Source organism: Leptopilina heterotoma, unplaced genomic scaffold (assembly GCF_015476425.1).
Source record: "Leptopilina heterotoma isolate Lh14 unplaced genomic scaffold, ASM1547642v1 Lhet_146, whole genome shotgun sequence".
Classification (NCBI taxonomy): Eukaryota; Metazoa; Arthropoda; class Insecta; order Hymenoptera; family Figitidae; genus Leptopilina; species Leptopilina heterotoma.
The window spans coordinates 1325450-1343718 of NW_025110864.1; the positions used below are offsets into that span (position 1 = coordinate 1325450).

Below are 18269 nucleotides of genomic sequence, written 5' to 3' on the forward strand. Positions count from 1 at the left end.
AACACAGGTGATAGAACATGGTAGTGCACTCGAAGACTTAGAGGATACCACACACGTGTTATGCAGTATATAGTGCACCTCTCTCTCTCTCTCTCTCTCTCTCTCTCTGAAAATTCAAACATCTTTCATTCCCTCTTTTTTGCCATATTTAATAAGGGTAACTGCTTTTCTAATGAAATTATACTTTTCTCTTTCTATGAAACTTAATTATTTTCATGAATTTTCAAGTAATGAGTCCTTTTTAAAACCTGATTAACTATAACTATTCAGGGTACAAAATTTTTCTTTTTTTTATAATAATGTTCATGAAGTTCTTCAATGGTTTTTAACTATGAAAAGAGCCTTTCTTCCAGGAACTTGGTCATTCATATTGCTTTTTAATTCACATCATGAACAAAAGGGGGAAAAGTTTGCTTTTCTATAAAAAGAGTATGGTAATTTTATTCTAATAGAGTGCGCCTTTGATGTGAAATTGAATTCTTTCTGATTTTAATTACTACACTGAGAAAAATGATTGCATAGTACATATAAATTTTATTGGATAATAAATATTAGCTGTAAAATCTGTCCAAAGTGATACATTAATCATATCTGTAATTCATTTAATTTTTATAATTATATTTATATATTAGGGGAGACTAGGTGCGCTTGTTTTTGGAGGCCGAAAGTAAATATTTCTCTGCTTGATATTTTTTAAATAATTAATGGACCTTTATATTTAACAAAGTAAATTTTTTAATATAAATTCTATGAGGATTAAGCTTCAACAAACTGTTTTGGCTGTTCAAATTTAGTGCATACTTTTTTAATAAAGTAATTTATTGTAAAAAATGTACCTGTTGCGCAGTTGTTAGAAGTGATGATGAGAACGGATATTTTTTAAAAAATTCAGCAGATTCGTTTGAAATGTAAAATATTTGACAAAAATGTAATCACACTCATTTTTTATGAAAAATCTCATGTTTTTTCTAAATTCGACTTCAAAATTTATGAAAAAAAACTTTTTAAAGTTTTTCATTTCGAAAAAATATTAGTGCTGCCATCTCTATGAATCAGTTACGTACTATTACGTCGAGCCAAAAATTATGAATAATTAATAAAAATTGTTATAAAAAATTATTTGTCTTCAATTTAGAAATGTTATAGATGATTCTTGGTATTGTAACAACCGACATTCACTTTGTGCAGTTGTTACAATTTACACGCTGTCACTCAAATGCTTCTAGTTAATTAAATACCTAGTAAACGAAAACTAATTGAAATGAATTAAAAAGAATTCACAAAGAGCTTTCGTGAATCCCGCTTTGTGACAAATACGAATTGGAGCCATGATGCAATTTTCCTGAATTCGTGAAACTGTATTGAACTTCCGAACCTTCTATCCGTACCAATTCACTGGACAAGTTTTGAGCCTTTAATTTTTTTCAATTCGTTAGCACGAATTCAATGCATTCCTTGGCCATTTCTTTCGAATGCGAATTCGTTTGGACAAATTGGTACATATTGAATTAAATTCAATTGAATATACAAAGAGCTTGAGTGAATCCCGCTTTGTGACAAATACGAATTGGAGCCTACCAAAAATGTTAATTCGTTTCAATTCATTTGAATTAGTTTTTTTTACTGGGTAATACACTGCAAAAATAAGTGTCTTATTTGATATCTTAAATTAAGATGTAAGATGGAAAAATGGTATCTTACATCTTAAAATAAGATGTTTTCTAAAGTATCTTACTGATTTTTAAGATGTTTTATACGTCTTAGATATTTCTTCTATCTTAAAAAAGTAAGATACTTCTGTAAGTTTTTTAAAGTATCTTAAATTAAGATGTTTCTGTCTCAACAAGATGTTTAGCGATAAGATACTCATGAATTGTAAGATGCGAAAAAAATTTAAGTTACTAAAAACTAAGATGCATAAAATGTCTTACATATAAGCCCATAGTTAACCTCAAAACTTTTTTCCCGAAAAATATGCTGAAAATATGTACGAAGATGCTTTTAGTATCTTAAATTAAGATATTTTAAATGACTAAAAAGTGACTACAATAACATCTTAGAAATGACTACCAAAACATCTTAAATAAGATACTTCTTTTTGCAGTGTAGATATAGAGCTAAATCAATTATGACCTTCTAAAACTAGATAATATAACTTTGATTTAACTGTATTACCAAACAAATTGGAGTTAAACTCTAATCACTGTAATTGATTTTATCAAAATTGTAACAACTGCACCTAGTCTCCCATACTCTAAAGCATTAGTAAATGACGAACTAAAAACACTTTGTTCGAAGTCAATCCGATCAAAACTGTTCGAGCCAGACTGTCCACCGTTTTAAAAATGTCATTTCGAGAAAAACGCATTTAAACTTTAATAATGTAAAAAAATGAAACCACTGTTAATCTACGATGCCTGCATCATATAAGTGACTTTCTACATTAATATTTTATTCATTTATATCCTTTTGAGCAATTTGAAGCTGTTTTCAGTATTCTTGAGCTACGATAAAAAAAAATCCGATAGCGCTAAAAAACACTCGAAGCGCTCTTGGACATCTTCTGCAGATTTTGATTTTTTTCTACTAATAACTTAGAAATTACTTCTTATGATATAAATTTTATTCTACACATCATAAAAGGGTATGTCCAAGTTGTGAAATGTAAACAAATCAAAAGGTAAACAAACCAAACACAAAAATCGCACTTTTGTAACAGCCATTTCTCCTACAAAAATTAACATTTTTACACTTTCTCTGCAAAAATGGAAAATTAGAGTGTCAAAGTGTCCAATGAAATCATTTTTGACTATGAGCAATAAAAAGCAATTAGTAAAATAACTTATTAAAATGTCCTGTAAAACAGCATTTTTGACGCGTCGCGAAAAATAAACTGTTTGAGTATATCAACCGCACTGACGATGCGATGAAATTACAAGAGAAAGGGTAAAAACTTCTTCATCGTCCGTGCGGTTCATATAGTCAAACACTTTAATTTTTGGCGACCTGAGACTTTATTGCTCTCTGCGCATGCGCAGAGCGTACTAAGAATGCATTAACAGCACCATGTGGAAGTGCACATTTTCTTTTGAATGAAACTTAGTTGATTTCTCATTTTTTCAGCTATGCAAGGCGTAGTTACCAAATTTTCATAAAGAAAATGTGAATTTATTGCTTTTTATTGCTCATAGTAAAAAATGATTTCATTGGACACTTCGACACTCTAATTTTCCATTTTTGTAGAGAAAAGTGTAAAAATGTTAATTTTTGTAGGAGAAATGGCTGTTACAAAAGTACGATTTTTGTGTTTGGTTTGTTTACATTTTACAACTTGGACTTACCCTTAAGTAAAAAAAATAAAATCAATTTTTTTTCGGGTCAAAGGTGTCACTCCCCCTTAATTAATTCTTGAAAATCCTTGTAAAAACAATAAAAACATCAACGCTCAAAATAAATATTTAAATTAAATTTTTCAGGTGGTTTTATTACTAAAAATTAGTAATATTCTACTAATTAAAATGGGAAAAAGTCGTCCAATGTTTGACCAAGAAAAAACTTTTGGCATCCAATATTGGCCAATTATTTAGCCAATGGTGACCATTGGTAATTTACCATTGGGTAATATTATATAATACAATATAATACTTATGTATAACAGAGCTGTTCACTTAAAATGTGTAAGCAACGGAGCTTTTATTTACCTGTCCAAATTATTATTTCAATTAAGTATTAATATTTTTTAAATAAAGAGAGGAAAAAATTTAAAAAATTATTATTTATAAAAACTAAAAAATAAGATGATGAAAAAAGTTTATAAAGAAATGAATATTTTTTTACTGTGAAAAAGTAATTCACGAATATTAGTTATCATCAGAAGAGACAAGACGAACAAAGGATATGTTCGGAAATGGATATGACAATTTGGAGCCCCCTGCGGGTGTGAAAATTTATCGTAGAGTGGACGATACCATTATCGCATTCCGCGTACTGGATGAATATATATATTATCCACATGTGCACTTATGCGCGGCTACATCGCCGAGTTTTAGATAAGGTCCTGCAGGCACCAGCTCCCTTCGGAGTATAGATTATTATGAACATTCTCCTTCTCTTCTACTCTGAGGGCAAAAACCCCGAGTTTCATTCTATATAGAATTAATCGCAAAATAATGCTTACGACTTCTATACGCAGAAATAAGACAAATTAGACAGTATAATAACGGTAAAACAATACTTACCTACTATCAATTTTACTTTTTCCTAATAATCGTCTTCGAGGAATAATAATAGATAGTCAAGCTAGAAATACCATTTTTTAAATTCAAATTATTTCTTGCTTTAATTTATTTAAGTGAATTAAATTAATAAAACTATAATTGAGGCCTTGGATCCAATAACTCGCCCGACGCTCGAAGGCACGCGCTAATACCAGTCGGGTAGCAGTGAGTGGCCCAGAGGCGCTCACTGCTCACTGACTGGCAGTTGCGCGTTCCTCCGAGCGTCGGGCGAGTTATTGGATCCAAGGCCTCAATTTAATTTTACGAAAAGATTCAAATTATATCAAATTTTAATTAAAAAATATGAAGAATTGAGCGAGATAATGAGATTTTTCTCAGACGACTCCAAAAAAAAATTGATTAGCGATGTACTCTCTAACTTGCAACAGAATCATCCAAAGCAAAAAAATCAAAGTGCATTTGTTAACCCTTTCCCTGTTTGACAAAATATATAAGTGGCCCAAAATGTCCAGCTAAATCTGGTCGATGAATTTTTATGAAACTTAGTACCTATACAAGGGTTTTTGGGGTCGCTGAATTCGAATATGACGTCAAAAGAAAAATTCAAAATGGCGGACAAAATTTTTCAATTTTAAAGAGATATTTATAAAAATTAGTATGCAAGGGTTTTTGAGGTCGCTGAATTCAAATATGACGTCAAGAGCATTAGCTTTTGACGTCATATTTGAATTAGCAAAGGAAATAAAATAAAGTAAAAAATTTGATAAAAATCTGAATAAATTAAAAAAATTACGTCCCTCATTATCAATTCAACATTTTGTATTTTTTCTTTTGAAAGTCATATTTGAGAGTTCAGCGACCCAAAATATCCCTCGATAATGAAATTGAGAAAAATCAAAATGAATTTTTAAAATTACGTCCGCCATTTTGGATCCTCTATTTTGAATTTCTAAAAATGAATATGAAATTTGAATTCAGCGACCCAAAATATCCCTAGATATTGAAATTGATGAAAATCGAAATAAATTTTAGAAATTGTGCCTGCCATTTTGAATTTTTAAAAATAAAGGTCAATTTTCGAATTCAGCGACCCCAAAAACCCTTATACAAGGTGATCTGAAAATCGTATTCAAAATTGTAGAATTAGATTCAGAAAAAAATTCTAAGACAGCACTTTTTCTTTTTTTTATGAAATTCTAAATAGTTTTAAAATAAATTCAAATTAAATGGATTGAAAAGTCACGATAAATGTAAAGCATTTGAACACCATTTTTGTTATGCGGCAAACTTCTCTATAAAAAAAGTAAACAGAAGGAGTGGCTGTCTTTTCTTCTGCCGTGCAAAACTTAAGTGACATTTTAAACTTGTGTTTACGTTACATTATTTTATTATAATTATTACAATTATTCCCGTGCACCCTGCCACGCGGAGCAGTACATTACGGGTTTGTTATATAATAATAATAAAAATTACATTTATCAATAATGTAAACAATAAACTATGAAGTTTATCAAAATAAAAGAATAATTGCATCTTGCATAATATTCTGATTATATTTATAGAGGCAGTTCAAACAGACAAAAATAAAAATCAATATGTTTTGTCTTGTCCAGTGGGTTTCTAAAAAATCTATAAGTGTTGTTGGAAAGGAGCAAATTGTAAAAAAGAATCAAAATTTGGCGACTGTGGTTTGGTACGGGAAAACGTATAAAGCAAAAATAATTGCTTCTAACGGTTTGTGATAAATATTTTTTCAATATTTTCTTTAATTTTTTAAATTAATTATCTAAAAATATTATATGATAATCAATGAAATAATTTTCCTCACAAAATTTAAAACACAAAAAAAACCTTTTATTATAAAATGTTTTGTTTAAAGTATTTAGAAATTTTTAATGTCTTTTGACATTTTCCACGACTATTTTTGTAGATATTTGCGAATTTCTACATTACCAACAAAAAAAAATTGTATTTTAAAATTCTACTTTTTTTCTAGAATCTTTAAAAATTTTCCCATATTTTTTAGGTTATTTATCATTCTTGGTTTCTGTATTAGAACCTTAAAAAGTCAGTAAAATTATCAACTTAAAAAAAAATGCATAAACAAAATTTTTCTTTTTAAGCTCTTTATCACTCGGAATTGAATTTAAATAAATTAATTTCTTCTCACGATGAGTAGTATTTTCAATACGTTTGCAATTATATATTTTTCTTTTTATTTTACAAAATCTTCGTTTTGTAGTTCAGTCTCGCTGAAATCGCTTAATATAAATTAAGCGATTTCAGCAAAACTCGTCTAAGTCATTTTCGTCCTGTCCAGACCCGTCTGTCTTCTATGAAACTCGTGGACCTATAAATATTCCACAATGGTAGAGGCGACACTGTTTTGGGGGGCCCAAAAATGCATTGAAATATAACAGTTTACACAAGAGAAAATAATTAAATAATTAAAAAATAATATTACATTTAAATAATTAATTTTTAATAAGATGTAGTCAATTTAAAAAATGTAGTGCATTTATATTACTTTTTCAGAAAACATGGAGACTTTCTTCGCTTCGAATATCAATAAAATCGTAAAACCGAGAATTGACTTATAAATTAATAAAATAAAATGAAAAAAATTGTAGACGTAACAGAAGGAAAACGAATCTTGTCAGAAAAAATCGAAATGTGTAAAAGAAGACAATTATTGAAGAAGGAGAGAAAGAAGAAGTTAATAATAAGATTATATAGTTTTTAAATTTTATTTTTGAAATAAATTGAATATATTTTGGAAAATTTAATGAATAAAAAATAATAAAATAAAGATGAATACATAAAAAAATACAAATAAGATTTTTAACAGTTAAGAACAACATTTAACTCTCGCTGATTGAATGGCTTAAAGCCTCGTGGGTTTTATGTGTAAAAAGTGATACTTTATTTGCCTAAAACAGGTGTAAAAATGAAAAACTTTTTTCTTGTCCAAAGAGTAAAACAATATATATATAGAGGATGACGCTGACTCTGACGTTAACGATGAGATTGTCGCTGTTGCTGAACGATTTTGAAATTTTTGCATCAGAATTTATTCTCCAATTTTTTTCTTCTTTACCAGAAGGTATTAAGTCACTGTTGCTGCTCTGCAATTTTATTACGACAGATTTCATTTTGTTTTCCTTAATTTTCTTATAGAATTTTAACTTTTTTCTATTTTATTTTGTTTTCCTTAATTTTCTTATAGAATTTTAATTTTTTTATATTTATGACACAAGAATTGTGACGTGCAATAATAAAATATTAATATAATAAAATAGCAAGCTTTCAAAATAAAAATTTTTAGTGTTTATAAACTTTATAACTGTATTATAAAGATTTTAAAAAAATATATTTTTAATGAAAAAGTCACTTTTAAAGATATAAAGAAAAGATTAATTTAAAAAATTTCTGACTATAAGGAATGGAAAGTTCTAGAAGAAAGAAGAGAACGAAATTGAATTGACTCGACATTAACAGAAGGAAGAAAACTAAAAAAAGACAAAGTTGGAATTTAATTATTAAAGGAAAATAAAATTTTATTTTTAAATAAACGTTCATTTTATTTTTAAATAAATTTAAATCATTTTGAAAATTTTAAAGTTATAATTAATGTAAAAGTAATTAAATTTTTTTGCCCTCCACACTGGCTTGCTTTAAAACTTCAAGGGTTTCCAGTGAAACTAATAAAATATTTGACAGGGTTGAAGAAATTTCTTTTAAAACTGCCAAATTTTCCTCATGCATTGCCCTCAATTCTGCAGTCATATCTCGATTTTGGTACTGAAATAAATATAAAAATACAGTTATATTTTAATTTTATTTTTTTAATTTATTTTATCTAAACTTAAATTACTGAAAAGAATTTTAATGAAATTAAAGGAAGAGTCGACTTTTGTCTTAGGAAATATGATTTAAGAAATAATGATTAAGAGGGAGTTAGTATCAGAATTTGAACCTGTTTTTCGAGGTACTACTGCACTTTAGAATTTAAGAAAAAACAATTTTTCTTTTATTGTTTTTTAACTCCTTAAGGCTTAAAAAAACACTTCCTAAAGTGCTCATAACCAATTGTCAATAATAAAAATAAAGTTTTTAAAAAGTATATTTATATATACTGAAAAGGAAGATGGTCTTGACGTTTCTGGTGACGTTGACGACTGCGTTGATAACTTTTTCAGCTTGTCGAGGAGAACACTTCCACCACTCTTCGGTAGTAGTTTTCGAGCAGGTTGCTGGCCACTGATGATAGTCTAGGATTAATAATTTTCAATTTAATATAATAATTAAACTTGACATATATTTTCAATACAACAATTTAAAACATAATCATATAAAATTTCAATTACTAAAAAATTGTTAAATAAAAAATCCTTTTTTTCTGCAATTTTTTTTAATTGCCCTTAACTATAAAACAAAATTTCCAACATTTTTTGGGAATCAAAATTTTTTATTTTTATCTTAATTAATAATTTGCTAAAAAAATAATTTTTTATTTTTAAACTCGACTTTATTTAAAAATAAAGCTTATAGGAATATTTTGTTTTGTAGTTAGTTTGGAAAAATCTATTTAAAAAATTAAAAATTTATATTTAATTAAACTATGCCTAACCTTTACTTGTTTTGATGGTGGTGATTCAAATGAATCAGATTCATCTCCTGATGACATGGAGCAAAGTAGCCCTTTTAATTAACGGTGATTTCCGCTCTCTTTTTATGACAATCTGTAAGAAAAAGAACAATTAAACTACAAATTCCATTAATTAGGGAATTTTTATTTAAAAAAGTGTTAAGGTAGATAATATTTTGAAAATATGTGCTAAAATTTAAAAAATTTAATTTTTAAATTAGTAAGAAAGTGGAATTTTAATTGTAATGAACTATTTAATGTTTAACTTATATAATTTTTAAATTATTACCATTCGGAATGATTAAATTTCTAAAAAGTATGGTGTTAATTTAGATGAGTTGTATTATGAAGTAAATTAAAAATTTTAAGTATTTACTCACACTTGTTGAATTATTTGCGCTATCCTTTTTTTCGCTTTATATTAATGGCAACAATCTTTCCTCTAAATCGTTTAGCGGAGTTCCTTTTGTGCTTTTATTTATATTTGCTTTGTTCAGGGGTACCAATTTTTTTCCAGTAATTTGATATCTAAATTTATTTTAGATTATTAAAATTACAAAAATTATTCTTGATAATTTTAGATAATTTGTTTCTTTAAAAAAATTTTTAAATCCATAGAATTGATAATATATCCATAAAATCTTCAGTAAAGCTTGTGAAAAATTCATCCTAAACAGTCTAACTATGTCATTTATTTTAACCACTCTAGAGAAAGAAAAGGGGAATTTTGTTCTTTTAGGAACATAATTCAAATTTTGTAAAGAATTTTGTTATTTTTAAAGATAATAATTGAATGTTTGAAGTGCATTGCAGAAATAGGTGTCTTTTTAAATATCTAAAAATAAAATGAAAGATGGAAAAATGGTATCTTACACCTTAAAATAAAATGTTTTCTAAAGTATCTTATAGAAATCTAAGATGCTTTATATATTTTAACAGTGATAAAAATATTTTTCCCATCTCAGAAATGTAAGTTTCTTCAGCTAGTTAATTAAAATATCTTAAATTAAGATATTTCTGGTGCAATAAGATGTTTAGCGATAAGTTAGTTGTGAATTGTAAGATGAAAAATAAATGTAATTCACTAAAAACTAAGATTCGTGAAGTATTTTACATATAAGTCCAAAGTTAACCTCAAAACTTTTTTCAAAAAAATATGCTAAAAATGCGTAACGAAGATACTTTAAACATCTTAAATTAAGATATTTAAAGAAACAAAAAAAATTTCTACCAAAACATCTTAAATTAGGATACTTCTTTTTGCAGTGTAAGATCTAAAATAGTAGAAATAAAAAAATGTCTTTGATAATTAAATGGCTAAAAATTGACAGGCTCTTGAAGTAAAAGAAGGAGAAAGAAATAAAGACACAGGGAAAAATAGAAAAAAATATAAAACGTGCAATTCTTGTTGACGAAGAAAGGTCTACCTAAATAATAAAATAAGGACAAATTTAAAGAACGGCTCGATACTAAAATTGAGGACGTATTTTTGAGAAGTTTTAAAATAAAAATAAGAACGTATTTAAGGACTAGAACGATAATAAAAAGAGGAAGTACTTTAGGACATTGTCGATAATAAAATCAGAAGATATTTGAGGACTAGCTCGATAATAAAAATAAGAACTAGCTTTAATATTAAAAACGAGGACGTATTTGAGGAATAGATTGATAATAAAAAAGGCGACGTATTAGAGGACTAGCTTGATAATAAAAATGAGGACGTACTTAAGAACTAGCTTGATAATAAAATTGAGGACGCGTTTGAGGACTAGCTTTAATAATAAAGACGAGTACGTATTTGAGGACTAGCTTGATAATAAAAACGAGGACGTAATTGAGGACTAGCTTGATAATAAAAATGAGGATGTATTTGAGGACTAGCTTGATAATAAAAATGAGGACGCGTTTGAGGACTAGCTTGATAATAAAAATGAGGACGTATTTGAGGACTAGCTTGATAATAAAAATGAGGACGCGTTTAAGGACTAGCTTGATAATAAAAATGAGGACGTATTTGAGGACTAGCTTGATAATAAAAATGAGGACGCGTTTAAGGAATAGCTTTAATAATAAAAACGAGTACGTATTTGAGGACTAGCTTGATAATAAAAACGAGAACGTAATTGAGGACTAGCTTGATAATAAAAATGAGGACGTATTTGAGGAGTAGCTTGATAATAAAAATGAGGACGCGTTTGAGGACTAGCTTGATAATAAAAATGAGGACGTATTTGAGGACTAGCTTGATAATAAAAATGAGGACGTGATTGAGGACTTGTTTTAATAATAAAAACGAGGACGTAATTGAGGACTAGCCTGATAATAAAAATGAGGACGCATTTGAGGACTAGCTTCAATAATAAAAATGAGGACGTAATTAAGGACTAGCTTCATAATAAAAATGAGGACGCGTTTGAGGACTATTTTTAATAATAAAAATGAGGACGTATTTGAAGACTAGCATGATAATAAAAATGAGGACGTATTTGAGGACTAGCTTGATAATAAATATAAGGACGCGTTTGAGGACTAGCTTTAATAATAAAAATGAGGACGTAATTGAGGACTAGCTTGATAATAAAAATGAGGACGCGTTTGAGGACTAGCTTGATAATAAAAATGAGGACGTATTTAAGGACTAGCTTGATCATAAAAATGAGGACGCGTTTGAAGACTAGCTTGATAATAAAAATAAGAACGTATTTAAGGACTAGCTTGATAATAAATATAAGGACGCGTTTGAGGACTAGCTTTAATAATATAAATGAGGACGTAATTGAGGACTAGCACGATAATAAAAATGAGGACGTATTTGAGGACTAGCTTGATAATAAAAATGAGGACGCGTTTGAGGACTAGCTTCAATAATAAAAATGAGGACGCGTTTAAGGACTAGCTTGATAATAAAAATGAGGACGTATTTGAGGACTAGCTTGATAAAAAAATGAGGACGCGTTTGAGGACTAGCTTAATAATAAAAATGAGGACGTGTTTGAGGACTAGTTTTAATAATAAAAACGAGGACGTAATTGAGGACTAGCTTGATAATAAAAATGAGGACGCGTTTGAGGACTAGCTTTAATAATAAAAATGAGGACGCGTTTGAGGACTAGCTTGATAATAAAAATGAGGACGTATTTAAGAACTAGCTTGATAATAAATATAAGGACGCGTTTGAGGACTAGCTTTAATAATAAAAATGAGGACGTAATTGGGGACTAGCACGATAATAAAAATGAGGACGTATTTGAGGACTAGCTTGATAATAAAAATGAGGACGTATTTGAGGACTAGCTTGATCATAAAAATGAGGACGCGTTTGAGGACTAGCTTGATAATAAAAATGCAGAACGCGTTTAGGAACTAGTTTTAATAATAAAAAAGGAAAACGTAATTAAGGACTAGCTTGATAAAAAAAATGAGGACGTATTTGAGGACTAGCTTGATAATAAAAATGAGGACGTGTTTGAGGACTAGTTTTAATAATAAAAACGAGGACGTAATTGAGGACTAGCTTGATAATAAAAATGAGGACGCGTTTGAGGACTAGCTTAATAATAAAAATGAGGACGTGTTTGAGGACTAGCTTGATAATAAATATGAGGACGCATTTGAGGACTAGCTTCAATAATAAAAATGAGGACGTAATTAAGGACTAGCTTCATAATAAAAATGAGGACGCGTTTGAGGACTATTTTTAATAATAAAAATGAGGACGTATTTGAAGACTAGCATGATAATAAAAATGAGGACGTATTTGAGGACTAGCTTGATAATAAATATAAGGACGCGTTTGAGGACTAGCTTTAATAATAAAAATGAGGACGTAATTGAGGACTAGCACGATAATAAAAATGAGGACGTATTTGAGGACTAGCTTGATAATAAAAATGAGGACGTATTTGAGGACTAGCTTGATAATAAAAATGAGGACGCGTTTAAGGACTAGCTTCAATAATAAAAATGAGGACGTAATTAAGGACTAGCTTTATAATAAAAATGAGGATGCGTTTGAGGACTATTTTTAATAATAAAAACGAGGACGTAATTGAGGACTAGCTTGATAAAAAAATGAGGACGCGTTTGAGGACTAGCTTTAATAATAAAAATGAGGACGCGTTTGAGGACTAGCTTGATAATAAAAATGAGGACGTATTTAAGAACTAGCTTGATAATAAATATAAGGACGCGTTTGAGGACTAGCTTTAATAATAAAAATGAGGACGTAATTGAGGACTAGCACGATAATAAAAATGAGGACGTATTTGAGGACTAGCTTGATAATAAAAATGAGGACGTGTTTGAGGACTAGTTTTAATAATAAAAACGAGGACGTAATTGAGGACTAGCTTGATAATAAAAATGAGGACGTGTTTGAGGCCTAGTTTTAATAATAAAAACGAGGACGTAATTGAGGACTAGCCTGCTAATAAAAATGAGGACGCATTTGAGGACTAGCTTCAATAATAAAAACGAGGACGTAATTGAGGACTAGCTTCATAATAAAAATGAGGACGCGTTTGAGGACTATTTTTAATAATAAAAATGAGGACGTATTTGAAGACTAGCTTGATAATAAAAATGAGTACGTGTTTGAGGACTAGTTTTAATAATAAAAACGAGGACGTAATTAAGGACTAGCCTGAAAATAAAAATGAGGACGCATTTGAGGACTAGCTTCAATAATAAAAATGAGGACGTAATTAAGGACTAGCTTCGTAATAAAAATGAGGACGCGTTTGAGGACTAGCTTTAATAATAAAAATGAGGACGTGTTTGAGGACTAGTTTTAATAATAAAAACGAGGACGTAATTGAGGACTAGCTTGATAATAAAAATGAGGACGTGTTTGAGGCCTAGTTTTAATAATAAAAACGAGGACGTAATTGAGGACTAGCCTGCTAATAAAAATGAGGACGCATTTGAGGACTAGCTTCAATAATAAAAACGAGGACGTAATTAAGGGGGGCGCCTACTTTAGAAGGTAAAAAACTGCGTACATTTCAGGAATTTTTTTCTCAAACACATTTAAATAAATCGATGCGAGATTTAGTGTTTGTTTTCTTATATATTTAAACCTTTGAAATATAATTTTTTCATTAAATGAAAATAGAATTTAATAATAAAATAAACGCCATATATATAACGCATCGCTGCTGAAATTTTCCCATTGCGTACAACCTAGGGCCCACAATTCTTATCTAAAACAAAAAAACAAAATTTTTTCTTTAAATATACATTATTGCCTTCTGTATGAATCAAAAGATTTCAATAGAAAGTAAAAACTGAAATTTTCACATGACTTTTAAAAAAAAATTTAATTTTTGCCAAAAAAAATCTCATTTTTTCTTTAAAAGAAAGCATTAAATTTAACTCTATCAAAAACAAATTTAATTTATACAGAAGAGACACTCTTTATCTTCAAAACAAGCCCAAATAGACTTTAATCGGTTGATTAGATTTTTGTCTATCGTGTACGCAAACTACAAAAACAGTGTTTTGAGAAAAACGCGTTTAAAGATTGAAAAACATATATAAATGCTGTTTCGCGGCCTCGATAAACGACTATTTTTTTATGTGTAGCTCTTGGATAAGAAGACATTTTACTGATAAATGGTAATTTTAATGGTAGGTGTAATAGTAGATAAGCGCAACAAATTATGAAAAGTATTAGAGACCGCGAGTGGAATCGCGCGCCAGGCCAAGCGCCAGTCCACGCGCTTTATTGCGTTCTACAAGCTGTAACTCGAAAAATACTTTGTATTTTGACGTAATATTTTAAGAGCATATTCTCTTATAGTTGTACTTTCAGTTAAGACAACTTTTAAAAAATCGATTTTTTTGACCCGATAAAGTAGGCGCCCCCCTTAAGGACTAGCTTCATAATAAAAATGAGGTCGCGTTTGAGGACTATTTTTAATAATAAAAATGAGGACGTATTTGAAGACTAGCTTGATAATAAAAATGAGTACGTGTTTGAGGACTAGTTTTAATAATAAAAACGAGGACGTAATTGAGGACTAGCTTGATAATAAAAATGAGGACGCGTTTGAGGACTAGCTTAATAATAAAAATGAGGACGTGTTTGAGGACTAGCTTGATAATAAATATGAGGACGCATTTGAGGACTACCTTCAACAATAAAAATGAGGACGTAATTAAGGACTAGCTTCATAATAAAAATGAGGACGCGTTTGAGGACTATTTTTAATAATAAAAATGAGGACGTATTTGAAGACTAGCATGATAATAAAAATGAGGACGTATTTGAGGACTAGCTTGATAATAAATATAAGGACGCGTTTGAGGACCAGCTTTAATAATAAAAATGAGGACGTATTTGAGGACTAGCTTGATAATAAAAATGAGGACGTATTCAAGAACTAGCTTGATAATAAATATAAGGACGCGTTTGAGGACTAGCTTTAATAATAAAAATGAGGACGTAATTGAGGAATAGCACGATAATAAAAATGAGGACGTATTTAAGGACTAGCTTGATAATAAAAATGAGGACGTATTTGAGGACTAGCTTGATCATAAAAATGAGGACGCGTTTGAGGACTAGCTTGATAATAAAAATGCAGAACGCGTTTAAGAACTAGTTTTAATAATAAAAACGAATACGTAATTAAGGACTAGCTTCATAATAAAAATGAGGACGCGTTTGAGGACTATTTTTAATAATAAAAATGAGGACGTGTTTGAGGACTTGTTTTAATAATAAAAACGAGGACGTAATTGAGGACTAGCTTGATAATAAAAATGAGGACGTGATTGAGGACTAGTTTTAATAATAAAAACGAGGACGTATTTGAGGACTAGCCTGATAATAAAAATGAGGACGCGTTTGAGGACTAGCTTGATAATAAAAATGCAGAACGCGTTTAAGAACTAGTTTTAATAATAAAAACGAATACGTAATTAAGGCCTAGCATGATAATAAAAATGAGGACGTATTTGAGGACTAGCTTGATAATAAATATAAGGACGCGTTTGAGGACTAGCTTTAATAATAAAAATGAGGACGTAATTGAGGACTAGCTTGATAATAAAAATGAGGACGTATTTGAGGACTAGCTTGATAAAAAAATGAGGACGCGATTGAGGACTAGCTTAATAATAAAAATGAGGACGTGTTTGAGGACTAGTTTTAATAATAAAAACGAGGACGTAATTGAGGACTAGCTTGATAATAAAAATGGGGACGCGTTTGAGGACTAGCTTTAATAATAAAAATGAGGACGCGTTTGAGGACTAGCTTGATAATAAAAATGAGGACGTATTTAAGGACTAGCTTGATAATAAAAATGAGGACGTATTTGAGGACTAGCTTGATAATAAAAATGAGGACGCGTTTGAGGACTAGCTTAATAATAAAAATGAGGACGTGTTTGAGGACTAGCTTGATAATAAATATGAGGACGCATTTGAGGACTAGCTTCAATAATAAAAATGAGGACGTAATTAAGGACTAGCTTCATAATAAAAATGAGGACGCGTTTGAGGACTATTTTTAATAATAAAAATGAGGACGTATTTGAAGACTAGCATGATAATAAAAATGAGGACGTATTTGAGGACTAGCTTGATAATAAATATAAGGACGCGTTTGAGGACTAGCTTTAATAATAAAAATGAGGACGTAATTGAGGACTAGCACGATAATAAAAATGAGGACGTATTTGAGGACTAGCTTGATAATAAAAATGAGGACGTATTTGAGGACTAGCTTGATAATAAAAATGAGGACGCGTTTAAGGACTAGCTTCAATAATAAAAATGAGGACGTAATTAAGGACTAGCTTCATAATAAAAATGAGGATGCGTTTGAGGACTATTTTTAATAATAAAAACGAGGACGTAATTGAGGACTAGCTTGATAAAAAAATGAGGACGCGTTTGAGGACTAGCTTTAATAATAAAAATGAGGACGCGTTTGAGGACTAGCTTGATAATAAAAATGAGGACGTATTTAAAAACTAGCTTGATAATAAATATAAGGACGCGTTTGAGGACTAGCTTTAATAATAAAAATGAGGACGTAATTGAGGACTAGCACGATAATAAAAATGAGGACGTATTTGAGGACTAGCTTGATAATAAAAATGAGGACGTATTTGAGGACTAGCTTGATAATAAAAATGAGGACGTATTTAAGGACTAGCTTGATAATAAAAATGAGGACGTATTTGAGGACTAGCTTGATAATAAAAATGAGGACGCGTTTGAGGCCTAGTTTTAATAATAAAAACGAGGACGTAATTGAGGACTAGCCTGATAATAAAAATGAGGACGCATTTGAGGACTAGCTTCAATAATAAAAATGAGGACGTAATTAAGGACTAGCTTCGTAATAAAAATGAGGACGCGTTTGAGGACTAGCTTTAATAATAAAAATGAGGACGCGTTTGAGGACTAGCTTGATAATAAAAATGAGGACGTATTTAAGAACTAGCTTGATAATAAATATAAGGACGCGTTTGAGGACTAGCTTTAATAATAAAAATGAGGACGTAATTGAGGACTAGCACGATAATAAAAATGAGGACGTATTTGAGGACTAGCTTGATAATAAAAATGAGGACGTATTTGAGGACTAGCTTGATAATAAAAATGAGGACGCGTTTAAGGACTAGCTTCAATAATAAAAATGAGGACGTAATTAAGGACTAGCTTCATAATAAAAATGAGGACGCGTTTGAGGACTATTTTTAATAATAAAAATGAGGACGTATTTGAGGACTAGCTTGATAATAAAAATGAGGACGCGTTTGAGGCCTAGTTTTAATAATAAAAACGAGGACGTAATTGAGGACTAGCCTGATAATAAAAATGAGGACGCATTTGAGGACTAGCTTCAATAATAAAAATGAGGACGTAATTAAGGACTAGCTTCGTAATAAAAATGAGGACGCGTTTGAGGACTAGCTTTAATAATAAAAATGAGGACGCGTTTGAGGACTAGCTTGATAATAAAAATGAGGACGTATTTAAGAACTAGCTTGATAATAAATATAAGGACGCGTTTGAGGACTAGCTTTAATAATAAAAATGAGGACGTAATTGAGGAATAGCACGATAATAAAAATGAGGACGTATTTAAGGACTAGCTTGATAATAAAAATGAGGACGTATTTGAGGACTAGCTTGATAATAAAAATGAGGACGCGTTTAAGGACTAGTTTCAATAATAAAAATGAGGACGTAATTAAGGACTAGCTTCATAATAAAAATGAGGACGCGTTTCAGGACTATTTTTAATAATAAAAATGAGGACGTAATTGAGGACTAGCTTGATAATAAAAATGAGGACGTATTTGAGGACTAGCTTGATAATAAAAATGAGGACGCGTTTGAGGACTAGCTTGATAATAAAAATG

At 29.7% G+C, this 18269-nt stretch overlaps 1 protein-coding gene and 1 long non-coding RNA gene across 2 annotated transcripts; one reads left to right on the top strand and one right to left on the bottom strand.

The window, feature by feature from the left end:
- The first annotated feature begins 5394 nt into the window (after positions 1-5394).
- Positions 5395-7443, top strand: LOC122498308. The gene is made up of 3 exons (XR_006301220.1): positions 5395-5682; positions 5801-5972; positions 6774-7443. It is a non-coding gene; the product is annotated as an uncharacterized LOC122498308 (long non-coding RNA).
- A 421-nt stretch (positions 7444-7864) lies between these two features.
- LOC122498307 lies at positions 7865-10576 on the bottom strand. Its single transcript, XM_043605989.1, has 4 exons — positions 9267-10576; positions 8869-8980; positions 8375-8509; positions 7865-8039 (listed from the first exon to the last, which is right to left on the bottom strand). The coding sequence occupies exons 2-4, from the start codon at positions 8923-8925 to the stop codon at positions 7881-7883; spliced, it is 351 nt and encodes a 116-aa protein (XP_043461924.1). The 5' UTR covers positions 8926-8980; positions 9267-10576; the 3' UTR covers positions 7865-7880.
- Positions 10577-18269: the final 7693 nt, after the last annotated feature.

What these genes read in the sequence shown, in the direction of transcription:
- LOC122498307 (XM_043605989.1), bottom strand. Translation starts at nt 8,925, where the DNA reads ATGTCATCAGGAGATGAATCTGATTCATTTGAATCACCACCATCAAAA. An exon ending in CACCATCAAAACAAGTAAAG is followed by an intron (nt 8,510 to 8,868) that starts GTTAGGCATAGT and finishes TATTAATCCTAG; the next exon opens with ACTATCATCAGTGGCCAGCA. An exon ending in CAAGACCATCTTCCTTTTCA is followed by an intron (nt 8,040 to 8,374) that starts GTATATATAAAT and finishes TATTTATTTCAG; the next exon opens with TACCAAAATCGAGATATGAC.